This window comes from Scyliorhinus torazame, chromosome 15, assembly GCF_047496885.1.
Source record: "Scyliorhinus torazame isolate Kashiwa2021f chromosome 15, sScyTor2.1, whole genome shotgun sequence".
In the NCBI taxonomy this organism is placed as follows: Eukaryota; Metazoa; Chordata; class Chondrichthyes; order Carcharhiniformes; family Scyliorhinidae; genus Scyliorhinus; species Scyliorhinus torazame.
Genome location: NC_092721.1, coordinates 206,322,620 through 206,339,017, shown reverse-complemented (window position 1 = coordinate 206,339,017; position 16,398 = coordinate 206,322,620). Strand labels below are relative to the sequence as shown.

The 16,398-nt window shown below is 47.9% G+C and overlaps 1 protein-coding gene across 1 annotated transcript in view; it reads right to left on the bottom strand.

Annotated features, from left to right (window-relative positions):
• Positions 1-16,398, bottom strand: part of pgm2l1 (phosphoglucomutase 2-like 1) — a 223,921-nt gene that overhangs the window by 80,400 nt on the left and 127,123 nt on the right. The window contains exon 7 of the mRNA XM_072477505.1: positions 258-447. Coding sequence (XP_072333606.1) covers positions 258-447 — 190 coding nt within the window. The remainder of the gene's footprint in view (positions 1-257; positions 448-16,398) is intronic.

The window sequence follows — 16,398 nt, the reverse complement described above, 5'->3', positions numbered from 1 at the left end:
TTTCTCTCGTCAAACCAGATCCGTACCAATTGCCTTTGTAAAATAATACTCGTGGGTACGACACCTGTAACGTTTAATCTAAAAATATACAATGTGAAACTAAGAAAAATATTTTTTTTAAAGATAAATAGGAAATACTTGCCAGCTAATCTAATAAGCTTTACTGTTAGTAAATATTATTGCTATTAATAAAGCATTACAATTACTAACAAAAAGAAAACAGTAATTCGCTTTAAAAAGCGTGAAAATTGTATTACCAGCACACATTCGCCTTCCTCTGGATTGGGACATTTGACAGTTGAAAACTCTGGATCTGGATCCTTCTGTTCTGGAACTGGAATGGGTGGAGTAAAGTCAAATGCCTTGAAAGCTGATTGCACATACTCGTGCCCAACACCATGAAAGGAAGTGTGCACGAACTTGAGTGATGTCTTTCTGTTAAGTTCTCTAAATGGTAGGAAACAAGCACCTCAGTGTCCAATGTTGTGGGGGTGTGGAGTTAACACAGCACTCAGGTTAGGGATGGGAACAGGCTCAAGATTGGTAGTTAGACAAATAATATTTGCTTTTGATTGAATTTCACAAGTTAGAGAAGCAAATTAGAACAACTCAAGCTTTAAAAAAAATTGTACAGGGCACCAGCAGCTAACCATTGGCATTGAAATAGGTTATTTGAGGGGTGGCACGGTGGTGCAGTGGTTAGCACTGCTGCCTCACGGCGCCAAGATCCCGGGTTCGATCCCGGCCCCGGGTCACTGTCCATGTGGAGTTTGCACATTCTCCCCTTGTCTGGGTGTGGGGGTGTGACCCACACAAAGATATGCAAGGTAGGTGAATTGGCCACACTAAATTGCCCCCTAATTGGAAAAAAATGAATTGGCAGTCTAAATTTATCCCCCTTGTGGGAGGAAGGTGGTAGAGAAGAGGAAATGGGAGAGAATGGATGAAAATGGAGAAGCGATCAAGGAACGGACCAAATGCATACCAATTATTCAACAAACAAGGAAAATCCAACAACTACTGATTCCGAGCTCCTAAGGAACTACTTAGAACACCAAAGGTTGGAGCTATAATATGGACTGTGGTGACTGAAATCAACATTAATTGTAAAAAGCAAAAGTATTTTTTGTTTCTAACCTTAGATGAGAATCAAGAGAGGTTGAAAAAAAATTAAATTAGTCTTAGAAATGAGAAGAAAATATCAGCAAAAGGATCAAAATAATGGGTTAGCTCTAATGTTAAGTGACTGATGGGTAAAATCATCAAGGTAGCATACAGGCCAGGATTAATCCTCGCGCGAGCATTACATTGTTTTGGGGCAACAACTGAGGAAATGCAATTGATTGCAGCCTCCTGAGCTAGTGAAAGGAAGACATGTGCAGCAAATAGAGTTAAAAAGAGTGCAAAAACAACCAGAATTTCTACCTCGGACTCCGGGAAGTGGACGTACGAAGACAATGGGTGAAGACAGGATCAGAATTACTTGCATTTCAAGTGGAAATAGCCTGTCAGCACTCACTGCTCAGGTTCATACCAAAGATTAGTCACCTAGGAAGAACATTTGCTCATTGACCTGTCCCTTGCAGCAGTTGAAGAAGGCAGCTTCATCCCCACCTTCCCAATTAGGGATCGGCAGAGTTTTGCGTATGCGCACCGAAGAGCGGGCAGGCATGCACAGTGCGTCCGCACTTTTTTTATATAGTTGCAGCCTTTTTGAAAGCCGCTCGCAGCCGGCATTGTTAAAAGCCGGCTGCTGCAGCTGTTGCCTGCGAATTTACGCAATCAGAGACGAAGGAGATTTTTTAAAAAATTCTATCTAATCTTCCTGCCTGAAGGGAGGCAGGGAGCAGGTCACGGCCCCCGAACGGTGACATCACGTGCTTTGAGCGCGATTGCGATTCCTCCATTTTGTCAGCAGCAAACAAGCTAAGAAAAAATGGTGGGTCGCGAAGGTCAGCCGGGTTGGGTCGCGAAGGTCGGCCGGCGTGGGTCGCAAAGGTCGGCCGGCGTGGGTCGCAAAGGTCGGACGGCGTGTGTCGCAAAGGTCGGCCGGTGTGGGTCGCAAAGGTCAGCAGGCGTGGGTCACAAAGGTCAGCAGGCGTGGGTCACAAAGGTCAGCAGGCGTGGGTCGCGAAGGTCAGCCGGCTTGGGTCCTGAAGGTTGGCCGGTTGGCAAAAATGGGTCCCTGGAAAAAAAAGTTTGAAAAACATTGCCCTAGGCACAGCACAGGCTTAAGAGAAACTAAAATCTTTTTGTTGTGTGGTTGATTAACTCGAGACACGAGTATTGTTGGAGGACCAGGCACTGGGGCAGCATATTGTTTAGAATTTCACACCTTGGAAAATTCAAGCAAATATTTGGGTAGGCCATCACTTGGAATGTAGGTACTGGAAGTTTCATTGTATTCAAGAGGAGACAAATCAATATCAGGACTATAAGTCAGTCAGTGCTGAATCAAAAATGGACAAAATGATTCATGACATTTTACAAGACATTTTGTAACATTAACATACAGGAATCCAGCATGGAAATAACAAAAGCAACAAATTAAATTTACAGGACAAATTTACAGCATTATTTTAAGTGGTAACTAAATTAGTACATAAATATTATGTAGAAAACAAAATAAGATTTTAAAAAGCTGCTCAAATCAAGTTTCTTTTTTAAAATTGAGAAACCTATTCAAGGGCAACAGTGCAAAATGGTGCTAACCCCTCATTTTTAATCTGTCCCCTTGTTCTAGTCTCTCCCACAGGGGAAACATCGACTCAGCCTCCACCGTGTCAATTCCCCTCAGGATCTCACAGGTTTCATTACGGTCACCTCTCATTTGTCAAAGGATACAGGCCTAGCCTGTCTAACCTTTCATCAGAAGGTAACTACTCCCACCCCCACCCCATCCCAGGTATCAGACGAGTGAACCTTCTCTGAACTGCTTCTAACGCATTTATATCGTTCCCGAAGTTAGGAGACCAAGCTGTACACTGTCCTCGGAATGTAGTTTCATCAATCTGTATACCTGTAGCAAAACATTCCTACTTTCACTTTCCATTCCCCTGCAATAGACAATAACATTCCTAATCACTTGCTGTACCTCAATACATGCTTATTGTGATACCTGTACCGGGACACCCAGGTCCCTCTGTACCTCAAGAGTTCCCTTTTCCATTTAAAGAATATGCTATTTTCCTAGCCACAAATTCACATTTTTGCATACATATGCTATCTGCCAACTTTATTGCCCTATCTATGACCCTCTTTACAACTTACTTTCCTATATTTGTGCATTAGCAAATTTAATAATCAAACGTCCAATCACATCATCCAACGCAGTAGAGTCCTGGCCAGCCATCTCTCTCCAGTACCTCACAAAATGCCACGGCACAGTCAAAGTCCAATTGTCCTGCGGCCACAAACGTGATAACTCTGTCCCAGCCGAGGCCCACCACAGAAAAAGGGAAACTGCTCCGTCGCCATCTTGAAATGCCTGCACTGTGCTGCAAGATTCTCCAGCACCTCCAGCCTTTCCACACACCTTTTGTATTGTGCCTCGTGCATCTCTGTCTTCACCACCAGGCCCTGTATGTCGTCCTCATTCTCAGCAGCCTTTGCCTTCACGACCCGAAGCTCCTGCTCCTGGGTCTTTTGCTCCTCCTTTAGCCCTTCAATCGCCTGTAATATCGGGGCCAACAGCTCCTTCTTCATCTCCTTTTTAAGTTCTTCCACGCAACGCCGCAGGAACTCTTGTTGGTCAGGGCCCCATATTAAACTGCCTCCTTCCGACGCCATCTTGCTTTGTGCCTGCCTTCCTGGCCGCTGCTCTAGAGGATCCACCGCAATCCGGCCACTTTCCTCTCCTTTTTCCATCCGTGTCCAGGGGGGATTCCCTTCTGGTTTATCGCACAGTGTTTTTAGCCGTTAAAATTGCCGTTGGGGCTCCTATTAAGAGCCCAAAAGTCCTTTCCACCGGGAGCTGCCGAAACGTGCGACTTAGCTGGTCATCGCCGTACCCAGAAGTCAGCCGCGGGATTAATGACAACGAGGCAAAATACGGCTGCGTCTGCCCAATGGTCGATAGATACTTGGATGGGAAGTTCACCCAGCATGCAAGGAGTGTGCTGAGAACCTGATCCAGGCAGTGGCCTCGATTAAGGGGGTTGTCGACCGGGTGGAGGAGAAAGTGAAGACTCAGGGACAGGAGATTCAAAAGCTGCAGAGCAGGCAGTGGAACGAGAGGAGGAGTCCATAGCGATGGCAATGGAAATTGGCATTCTACAGGAGTGGCAGAAACGGCTGTTGGAGAAGGTGGAAGACCTGGAGAATCGCTCTCGCAGGCAGACTATCTGGATCGTCAGTCTGCCAGAAGAAAAGGAGGGATCAGATGTCGTTGCATATGTGGGGAAGATGCTGGAGAAGCTGATGGGGGTAGGCTCGTTCCCTAAGTCGTTGGTGGTGGGCCGGGCCCATAGGCGTAAGCCCCAGGGTCGTGAGCCCCGGAGGGCGATTGTGGTACTGCTGCATCATTTCCTGGATAAGGAACGTAATATGAAGTGGGCTAGGCAGACAAAACAGTGCACCTGGGAAGAATCAATGATCCGGGTGTATCAGGATTGGGGAGCAGAGCTTGCAAAGAGGAGGACGAGTTTCAATAAAGTCAAGGCGGCCCTGTATGCGAAGGACATAAAATTTAGACTGCTCTACCCATCTGTGGGTGACCTACGAGGACCGGGAGCTATACTTTGGCACGCAGGAAGAGGTGGAGGTCTTTATGAAAGGTGGATGCATAAGGACGTTAAAACTTAAACTGTGGTGGACTGAGTTTTTTGTAAGAAGGGGGGGGGGGGGGGGGGGGGACTTTTGTACGGTTCTTTATTTCTTTATCTTGAAAAATCTCAACCTCTAAATTCTGTAATTTAAGCTGCGAATTTCGGTTGACAACGGCTTTTTTCTGCTTGATTTGATTTTGATTTGTTGTTGTATGTGTTAAACTGCTTAGCACAGGGCTAAATCGCTGGCTTTGAAAGCAGACCAAGGCAGGCCAGCAGCACGGTTCAATTCCCGTAACAGCCTCCCCGAACAGGTGCCAGAATGTGGCGACTTGGGGCTTTTCACAGTAACTTCATTTGAAGCCTACATGTGACAATAAGCGATTTTCATTTCATTCAAAGGGTTTTGAGTTGCAATGTTTTTTCTCTTCTGTTGGAAAAAAGATGGTTGAGTTTCTGTATGCATAATTTTTTTTCTCCTTCCCAGTTTGATGGATCTTCTATTGTTTTGTTTCTGTTTGAAGGTGATGGGATAGATAAAATTCTGCTAAGGGAGGGGGGTGGACCTCTGCCTGGGCCTTGGGGGGGTTGTTTGTTTTCGGTGGTTGATGTTATTGTGTTGAAAACTTATGTTAAGGGGGGGTGGGGGGAGATCCGGCAGCTAGTAGAATAATAGGCGCCGGGGGGTGAGAGCTGCTAGGCTAGCTGGATAGCTAGTTAACGGGAGCAAAGTTGGGGGAGAGCTGAGGAGAGATGGAGTAGGGGGGTAGGGGTCTGTTGATGAGTAAGGGACTTTCGGGGGATTGGAGATGGAGAGCAGAGGGCGGAAGCTGCCGAGGGGCGGACCAAGAGAGGTGCGGGGCATGGGCTAAGGGCTGACCCAGGAAATGTCATGGCTGATTGACAGGGGAGAGGGGCGCGAGCTCCCCCCCCCCCCCCCCCCCCCCCCCGACCAGACTGGTTACGTGGAATGTTCGCGGACTGAATGGGCCGGTCAAAAGGGCCCGTGTGTTCGCACACTTGAGACTGTTAAAAGCGGATGTGGCCATGCTACAGGAAAAAGCAGGGAGGCCAATTCAGATTGAAGAAGGGATGGGTCGGACAGGTGTTTCATTCAGGACTGGACTTTAAAACAAGGGGGTGGCCATTCTGATTAACAAGAGGGTGGCATTTGAGGTGGGGAGGATGGAGGCAGACCCGGGGTGGTAGATTTATTATGGTCAATGGGAAGCTGGAGGGAATGGCAGTGGTGCTGGTAAATATATATGCCCCAAAATGGGATGATGTCGCGTTTGTTAGGAAGGTGCTGGGAAAGATCCCTGACCTGGACTCGCACCGGCTGGTTATGGGGGGGTGACTTCAACACGGTCCTGGATCCGAGACTGGACCAGTCGAGTTCTAGGTCAGGGAAAGTATCAGCTATGGCAAAAGAGCTACAGGGGTTCATGCAGCACATGGGAGGGGTGGATCCATGGTGATATGGGAGGACAAGAAGCAAGGAATATTCATTTTACTCCCATGTGTACAAGGTACACTCCAGGATAGATTTCTTTATACTGGATAAAACACTGTTAGCGGGGGTGGAGGACACGGAGTACTCAGCAATTGTGGTGTCAGACCATGCGCCACATTGGGTAGACCTACGGTAAGCACGGGAAAGTCTCAGCGCTCACTGTGGAGATTAGATGCCGGGCTGCTAGCGGACGATAAGATCTGTGAGCGAGTGAGGGAGGCCATTTGGGGGTACATAAAAAACAATGATACGGGAGTGGTTTGGGAGGCACTGAAGGCAGTTATCAGAGGGGAATTTATTTTGATTCGAGCCCATAGGGAGAAAACTGAGCGGGCGGAGCTGGACAGATTGGAAGGAGAAATCTTACAGGTGGACAGGAGGTATGCGGAGTCTGCGAATGAGGAGCTCCTGAGGGAGCGTCAGAGACTCCAAATGGAATTTGGGCTCCTTTCCACAGGTAAAGCGGAGGGACAGCTGAGGAGGGCAAAAGGGGCAATGTATGAATATGGGGAGAAAGCTAGCAGGATGATGCACATCAGCTGAGGAAGCAGGAGGCGGCGAGAGAAATAGGGAAAATAAAGGAGGCGGTTAATGACGTGTTCCGTGAATTTTATAGTCGGTTATGAGTCGGAACCCCCCAGCTGGGGAGGAGGGTATGAATCAATTCCTACTGAGGCTGGGGTTCCCAAAGGTAGATGAGCATGTGGAAGACCTGGGGGGCCCAATTTGGCTCAGGGAGGTGATAGATGGGTTGTGGGTGATGCAATCGGGTAAGGCCCCGGGACTTGATAGATTCCCAGTGGAATTTTATAAAAAGTTTTCTGGGTTACTGGGTCAGCTCCTGGTTAAAGCTTTTAACTAGTCTCGGGAGCTGGGAGTACTCCCCCCAACGCTATCACAGGCATCAATTTTTCACATCCTGAAGCGAGATTAGGACCCGGAGAACTGTGGATCGTACAGGCCAATTTCCCTGCTGAATGTTGATGCTAAATTGCTGGCAAAGATCTTGGCTACTCGTATAGAAGATTGCGTCCCGGAGGTAATCGGGGAAGATCAGATGGGATTTGTGAAGGGCAGGCACCTGACGTCCAATATTAGACGGCGCCGCTGTGTTATGTTGAGCTGTTAGTAACCATGGACGTGGAGAAGGCTTTCGACCGGGTTGAGAGGAAATACCTATGGGACATTTTAGGCAGGTTTGGGTTCGGACAGGGATTTGTGGATTGGGTCTGGCTGTTATATCAGGCTCTGGTGGCAAATGTAAGAACCAACCGAGTCCGGTCGGAGCAGGGGGACAAGACAGGGATGTTCGCTCTCTCTCTCTATATGCGGACGATTTGTTGCTCTATGTCACAGACCTGTGGCCGAAATCATGGAGATACTAGGAGAATTTGGGCGATTTTCAGGCTACAAGTTAAATATGGGAAAGAGCGAGATGTTCGTGATCCAGACATGGGGGCAGGAAAGGAGACTGAGGGAGTTGCCATTCAGAGTGGTTGAGAGGAGATTTAGATATCTGGAGATTCAAGTGGCTAAGGATTGGGGGCAACTTCATAAGTTAAATCTGGGCAAAGCGGTCGATCAAATGAAAAGGGACTTCCGCAGATGGGACATGCTCCTGCTGACGCTGGCGGGGAGGGTCCAGAAGGTGAAGATGACGGTCCTTCCGAGACTGCTCTCCTTTTTTCAATGTCTTCCGATTTTTATCCCAAAGGTTTTTTTCAGGAAAATGAAAGCGGTTATATCAGGTTTTATGTGGGTGGGTAAAACCCCAAGAGTAAAGAAGGCACTTCTGGAACGGGGTCGCGGAGAGGGGGGGCTTGGCCCTCCCGAGCTTTATTAACTATTACTGGGCGGCCAACATATCGATGGTCAGGAAGTGGGTAGTAGGAGAGGGGTCGGTGTGGGAGCAAGTGGAAGCGGCATCCTGTAAGGGTACGTGTTTGGAGGCCTTGCTGACGGGGCCTCTGCCGTTCTCGCCGGCTCGGTACTCTACAAGCCGAGTGGTGGTGGCAGCCCTTAGGGTGTGGGGGGCAATGGAGGCAACACATGAGATTGGAAGGGCCTTCAGTGTGGTCATCGATTTGTAATAATCACCGGTTTGCCCCGGGGGGGTTGGATGAGGGCTATAAGGGATGGCGGCGGGCAGGGATTGAGAGATTTGGGGATCTATTCATTCAGGAAGGCTTCCCTACCTTGGAGGCATTGGAGGAGGAGTTTGAGTTGCCGGGTGGAACGGGTTTTGGTACCTCCAGGTACGGGATTTTGTCCGCAGGCAGGTTCCTGGCTTCCCTTGCCTCACCCTGTGAGGGTTACAAGATAAGGTGATGTCAAAAACAGATGCTGGAGAGGGGAGGGTCTCGGAGATATACAAGGAGCTGATGGAGTAGGAAGGGGCCCTTACCAGGGAGGTGAAGAGGGAAGAGGAGCTGGGTGGGGAGGTTGAATTTGAGCTGTGGGAAAAAGCCCTGAAGAGAGTCAATTCATCCTCGTCCAGTGCCAGACTCAGCTTGATCCAGTTCAAGGTGGTCCACAGGGCCCACATGACGGCAGCCCGGATGAGCAGGTTCTTTGAGGAGGTGGAGGACAGATGTGGACGGTGTGGTGGTAGCCCGGCAAACCATATACATATGTTTGAGCATGTCCGAAATTGAGGGGATTCTGACAGGGATTTGCGGACGTTATGTCATAAGTCCTAGAAGGAAGGGTAACTCCGAGTCCAGAATTGGCAATATTTGGGATATAGGAAGATCCGGGGGCCAAGATGGGGAGGGTGGCCGTTGTTCCGGCCTTGTCCACCCTGGTGGCCCGGAGATGGATTTTGCTGGGATGGAGGAACTCAGAGCCCCCAAAGTCAGGAGTGTGGGTCAGCAATATGGCAGGGTTTCTCAGTCTGGAGAAAATTAAATTCAAGGGTTCGCCCTGAGATGGTTCATAGGCTACTTCAAGGAAAATTGAACGTCAGCAGTAAGTGGGAAGAGGGAAAAGAGGTGGGGGGGGGAGGAAAACAGAGGCATGGCCATGTTACAACGGGACAGAGAGTGCAGTTTACAGGCAGCTAGGGAATAGAGCGGGGAGAGTAGGGCCTGCTGTTCTGAAGGTTTTTTTCCCCTTTTTCTTTCAGTGTGTCGGCCCGCGCGGCTGTTTAAGAGATGTTAATGTGTTAAACTGTGAAAATTACAAATGCTTCAATAAAATATTTTCTTAAAAAAAAAAATAATAATTTTGAGCAAGGAACCAGGAAGATTGATGAGGATAGCGCAGTGGATATTGTCTACTTGGATTTCAGCAAGGCATTTAACAAGGTCCCGCATGGCAGACTGGTAATAAAAATGAGATCTCAATGGGATTCAAGGGAAGGTGACATGTCATATCCAAAACTGGCTCAGTGACAGGAAATAAAGGGTTATGGTTGATTTTCTTTATCAGAAACATTTTTGACCTGACACAGTTGCCACTGTGCATTGGTACTGGGGAAGTGAATGTTGAAGGTGGTGAATGGGATATTTCTCCTTGCTATTCAATGGTATTACCATTGCTGAATTCCTCCATGATCAACATCCTGGGGGATTACCATTGACCAGAAATTGAACTGGACCAGCTGATCAAGCTGGCTGCTTTGTCCTGGTTGGTGTCGAGCTTCTTGAGGAGTGTTCTCGGAGCAGCACTCATCTAGGCAAGTGGAGAATATTCAATCACACTCCCGACTTATGCCTTATGGATGGTGGGCAAATTAGTGGGATTCAGGTGAGTTATTTGCCACAGAATTCCCAGCTTCTGACCTGTATTTTGAACCTTTGTGAACCTATTGTGCTCTTGTCGGCACAATATTTATATGGCTAGTCCAGTTCAATTTCTGGTCAATGGTAACCCCCAGGATGTTGATTCTGGGGGAATTCAGCATAGTTTTGTGATCAGCCAGAACCATGTAGTAGCTGCAGCACAACAGCATCGCCATGTTAAAAACTTCATGCACACTTTTTTGCCATGTGATCTGTCACAAGCATCCTCCAGTAGGCACAAGAAAGATTACAGCACACTGCCTGTTTTAGGATGACTCTGCATTTAACCAAATCTGGTAGTTCTTTGCCTGATGTCGCATATCAAAAGTGGTGAAGTCTTTAATTGTACAATACATAGACACACTCAAAGCTTTGACAAAGAGTCATCCAGACTCGAAACGTTAGCTCTCTTCTCTCTTCACAGATGCTGTCAGACCTGCTGAGATTGTCCAGTGTTCTCGGTTTTTGTTTCAGGTTACAGCATCTGTAGCAATTTGCTTTTATCTAAAGGATTTATCTCCATTATTATGAAATGAAAAATGAAAAAATGAAATGAAAATTGCTTATTGTCACAAATAGGCTTCAAATGAAGTTACTGTGAAAAGCCCCTAGTCGCCACATTCCAACGCTTGTTTGGGGCGGCTGGTACGGGAATTGAATCGTGCTGCTAGCCTGCCTTGGTCTGCTTTAAAAGCCAGCGATTTTGCCCTGTGCTAAACCAGGCCCTAGATGTTTGTGATGTTTGTCCAGTAACAAAGGAACTGCAGAGTTGAATCAAAAGGATATTACTGACTTCCTCACGAAGGTTCAAAATACAGATCATTCTGCCTTCTTTTAGATAGTTGGATCGGGGAGATATTTTAGGCAAGAAAAGGTAGGGGGATATTTTCAAGTTATTTGTGCACTACCTGAGAATATTTTGGAGGCAGGGTCAATTGAGGCTTTCAAAAGGGAATTGAATTATTATCTGAAAAAAAAAAATTACAAGGATACAGGGACGGGGATGTAGACTGAGGTAAATTGCACCTTCAGAAGACAGGTCAAATGGCTTCCTTCTGTGCTGCAACCATTATTTGTAATATAACTCAAACATTTGTATTTGCATTTCGTAGTTCTTTCAAGTCCCCCTTAGTTACCTTCTGCCTAAACACAATAATGCAAAAAGCATTATGAAGAAGAACATAGGTTGTCAGTCTTGAAAATTAAGAATAGGGCTTTGATGGGCGGCACGGTAGCACAGTGGTTAGCATTATTGCTTCACAGCTCCAAGGTCCCAGGTTCGATTCCCGGCTTGGGTTACCTGCAGGTGCTCCTGTTACCTGCAGGTGCTCCGGTTTCTTCCCATAGTCCAAAGGTGTACAGGTTAGGTGGATTGGCCATGCTAAATTGTCCTTAGTGTCCAACGGGGTTGGTGGGGTTGCTGGGTTACGAGGATAGGGTGAAGGTGTGGGCTTAAGTGGGATGCTGTTTCCAAGGGCCGGTGCAGACTTGATGGACCAAATGGCCTCCTGTTGCACTGTAAATTCTATGATCTCTGACCTAGTCAGAGCAATCTTATCACTGTATCAGAGGCCACTATCCTTGTGCAATCTGGAGGATGCATAGCACTGTCTAAAGTAACATCTATTGGATGGGATGTTAAACTGAGGTCTATGTGCCCATCAGCTGGGCATACACCACCTCATGGCATTAGTCCAAGATTTCTCCTCAGTATTCTAGTCAACTTTTAGTCATCAACCAACATCATTAAAAACAGATCATCAGATAATTTATCTCACTGATGTTTGTGGGATTAATTTGCAACTTGGCTGCTGCATTTCTAACATCACAACACTTCAGAAAAATTATTGACTGTGACGTGCTTTGGGATATCCAAAGGTTCCTTCCTCTTGCATTTCCAAATAAATATAACTTCCTTGATCATTCTAAATTTAATACATAGCACTTAGCTTAATATAGAGGTGCAGTGAAGGTGATGCAGTCAATAAATAAAAATAGACCATTCACTCAAAATGTTCTCAATCTCAGCCTGTGGAAGGTGACCAGAGGGGAAAATAAAAATCAAGCAGAAAGAGTAGCATCGCTAGAACTTGGGACCATTGGGGTTTAGCACAGTGGGCTAAACTGTTCAATTCCCGTACCAGCCTCCCCGAACAGGTGCTGGAATGTGGCGACTAGGGGCTTTTCACAGTAACTTCATTTGAAGCCTACTTGTGACAATAAGCAATTATTATTATTATTACATTGGTTCACAACTTTTCCACCAGGAATGGAGGGAGACTCAAAATGGGATAAAAGAGTGGGCAAACTTTTAAGGAATAAACTCAGGAAGTTGCAACATTTAGAACAAATCAATGTGAAATTATTGTAGCTGCCAGCCCGGATAAAACAAGAATTCAATAAAATGTTGCACACCATCAGAGAAGCACAATAACTTATATTTATATAGTGCCTATAATGCAATGAGGTAATTCACAGGAACATTAAAACAAAGTATGACACCAAGCCTCATAAGATGAGTTAGGTCAGATGGGCAAAAATGTGTTCAAAGAGATCATTAAAAAAAAAAATTCTTAAAGGAGGCAAGCAAGGATGAGAGGCTGAGAGGTTCAGGGAGGTAATTTCAGAGTTTAGAGTCGAGGAAACTGAAGGCAAAGCCACCATTGGTGGACCAATGATGACTGAAGATGCAGGCCAGAACTGGAGCAGCACAAGTATCTCAGAGGGTGGCTGTGTTGGAGGAGATTATACAGATAGGGAGGGACAAGGCTGTGGAGGGATTTGAAAACAAGGATGACAATTTTAAAATCAAAACGCTGCTTGGCAATTCGAGATGGGCAACAAATATCTACAGCCAATGAAAAATACAACAGTTTGGTTAAAGAAATTGCTTTTAATAAGGCTCTGAAATCTAGGGAAAAGGTGTTGCAAGGTTTACCATTAGAGTTGGAGGCCTAGCCACTGGAGCACAATGTGGAGCCAGGAGAAGGAACAGAGAAAAAGAAAGCAATAATGCTGTCAATTAATGGATTGGAAAGGGAGCCCCGAACGGGGCAGTGAAGCGTAAATGGGAGGAAGAGTTAGGGAAGGAGGTGGAGGCTGGGTTGAGGGAGGAGGCTTTGAGGGGAGTGAAAGCATCCTCTTTGTGCGCTAGGCTTAGCCTTATTCAGTACAAAGTGGTTCACAGGGCGCACATGACTGTGGCCAGGATGAGCAGGTTTTTTGAAGGGGTGGAGGATAGGTGTTGGTGCTGTGCGGGAGGGCCCGCAAATCATGTCCATATGTTTTGGGCTTGTCCGATGCTTGGGCGATTCTGGCAGGGATTTGCCGATTTTATGTCAGAGGTCCTGAAGGTGAAGGTGGTCCCGAATCCAGAGGTGGCGATCTTTGGAGTGTCAGAAGACCTGGGAGTCCAGGGGGCGAGAGAGACTGATGTCTTGGCCTTTGTCTCCCTGGTAGCCCGGAGACTGATCTTATTGTAGTGGAGGGACCCAGGGCCCCCGAAACCGGGGGTGTGGGTGAGCGACCTGGCAGAGCTCCTCAGATTGGTAAAGATAAAGTTCACCTTGAGAGGGTCTGTGGAGGGTTTGCCCGGAGATGGCAGACGTTCATCGACTTTTGAAAACAGTTAAGATGTCAGAATGCTAACTGGAAAGGTTGTGAGCATGTACAGAGGAACTGCAGAATGGGTCCAGAGGGAGCAGAAGGTGAGAACCAGAGAGAAGTGTAAATCAGATCACGCATCCGCTGGGAAACGTTTAGGATTCTCCACCTCTCATGATCTTAGTGAGCATCTGATGTGCCCCATTCCATCTTTCATAAATTCTGAAATTGGGGATATTGAGGCAGTGAAACCTCAGCAAGCTACAACAGTCAACAAATCACAGCATCAATAACTGCATGTAAGTACTCTGCAACCCACCACGTTTTGAGTATTGCTGAAAAAGACACATGTCGGCAAAGCTTTTCATCTTGCACTCATCAGGACAGCTTCTCAAGAATACCAAATCTCAAATGAGAATAAAATGTTATAGTACATGAGAACAGAATGCTGATTGGTTGGTTGCCTAGTGGACTCTGATTGGTCAAGACATTGCCATGGGGAATGAACCAGGGAATGGTTGCAATCAGAAAGAACGGGCTGGATTCCTCCGCCCCGCCCACGCCACGGGCGGGACGCGGACAATGGAAAAGTCCATTGGCCTCGGGCAGGTTCTCCGGTCACCGGGCGGGCACGGCCAGAGAATCCTGTCCAGATGTCCGACATTGCGCCTTTTTTTAACCAAACACAAGATTGGGGGACAACCAAGAATACGTTCCCATATTGGCCAGAGGTGACATAGAACATAGAACAGTACAGCACAGAACAGGCCCTTCGGCCCTCGATGTTGTGCCGAGCATTGTCCGAAACCAAGATCAAGCTATCCCACACCCTGTCATTCTGGTGTGCTCCATGTGCCTATCCAATAACCGCTTGAAAGTTCCTAAAGTGTCCGACTCCACTATCACAGCAGGCAGTCCATTCCACACCCTAACCACTCTCTGAGTAAAGAACCTACCTCGGACATCCCTCCTATATCTCCCACCCTGAACCTTATAGTTATGCCCCCTTGTAACAGCTACATCCACCCGAGGAAATAGTCTCTGAACATCCACTATATCTATCCCCCTCATTATCTTATAAACCTCTATTAAGTCGCCTTTCATCCTCCTCCGCTCAAAAGAGAAAAGCCCTAGCTCCCTCAACCTTTCCTCATAAGACCTATCCTGCAAACCAGGCAGCATCCTGGTAATCTCCTTTGCATCCTTTCCAATGCTTCCACATCCTTCCTATAATAAGGTGACCAGAACTGCACACAATACTCCAAATGTGGTCTCACCAGGGTCCTGTACAGTTGCAGCATAACCCCGCGGCTCTTAAACTCAAGCCCCCTGTTAATAAACGCTAACACACTATATGCCTTCTTCACGGTTCTATCCACTTGAGTGGCAACCTTCAGAGATCTGTGGACATGAACCCCAAGATCTCTCTGTTCCTCCACATTCCTCAGAACCCTGCCGTTGACCCTGTAATCTGCATTCAAAATTTTCCTACCAAAATGAATCACCTCGCACTTAACAGGGTTAAACTCCATCTGCCATTTTTTGGCCCAGCTCTGCATCCTATCAATGTCTCTTTGCAGCCTACAACAGCCCTCCACCTCATCCACTATTCCACCAATCTTGGTGTCATCAGCAAATTTACTGACCCACCCTTCAGCCCCCTCCTCCAAGTCATTGATAAAAATCACAAATAGCAGAGGACCCAGCTCTGGGGCGTCATTCTCCGACCCCCCGCCAGGTCGGAGAATGGCCGTTGGCCGCCGTGAATCCCACCCCCGCCGAAGTCTCCGCTCCCGGAGATTGGGCGGGGGCGGGAATCCGGCCGCGCCGGTTGGCGGGACCCCCCGCTGGATTCTCCGGCCCGGATGGGCCGAAGTCCCGCCCAGGAATTGCCTGTCCCGCCGACGTAAATCAAACCTGGTATTTACCGGCGGGACCAGGCGGCGTGGGCGGGCTCCGGGGTCCTGGGGGGGGGTGCGGGGCGATCTGACCCCGGGGGGTGCCCCCACGGTGGCCTGGCCCGCGATCGGGGCCCACCGATCCGCAGGCGGGCCTGTGCCGTGGGGGCACTCTTTCCCTTCCGCCTCCGCTACGGCCTCCACCATGGCGGAGACGGAAGAGACTCTCCCCACTGCGCATGCGCGGGAAACTGACAGCGGCCGCTGACGCTCCCGCGCATGGAAACTGACAGCGGCCGCTGACGCTCCCGCGCATGCGCCGCATTTCCGCGCCAGCTGGCGGGGAAACAAACGCCATTTCCGCCAGCTGGCGGGGCGGAAATCCCTCCGGCGTCGGCCTAGCCCCTCAATGTTGGGGCTAGGCCGCCAAAGATGCGGAGCCTGTCTGATTGGCACCGGCTTTGGCGCCAGTCGGCGGACATCCTGCCGTTGGGGGAGAATTTCGCCCCTGATCTCTGTGGTACCCCGCTGGTAGCTGGTCTCCAGTCTGAAAATTTTCCATCCACCACCACCTTCTATGTGATAGCCAGTTACTTATCCAATTGGCCAAATTTCCCTCTATCCCACACCTCCTTACTTTCTTCATGAGCCGACCATGGGGAACCTTATCAAACACCTTAATAAAATCCATGTATACGACATCAACTGCTCTACCTTCATCTACACACTTAGTTACCTCCTCAAAGAATTCAATCAAATTTGTGAGGCACGAATCTGTGTTGACTATCCCGGATTAAGCTGGGACCTACCTGGTTTATATTTAAACAAAAGTTTGG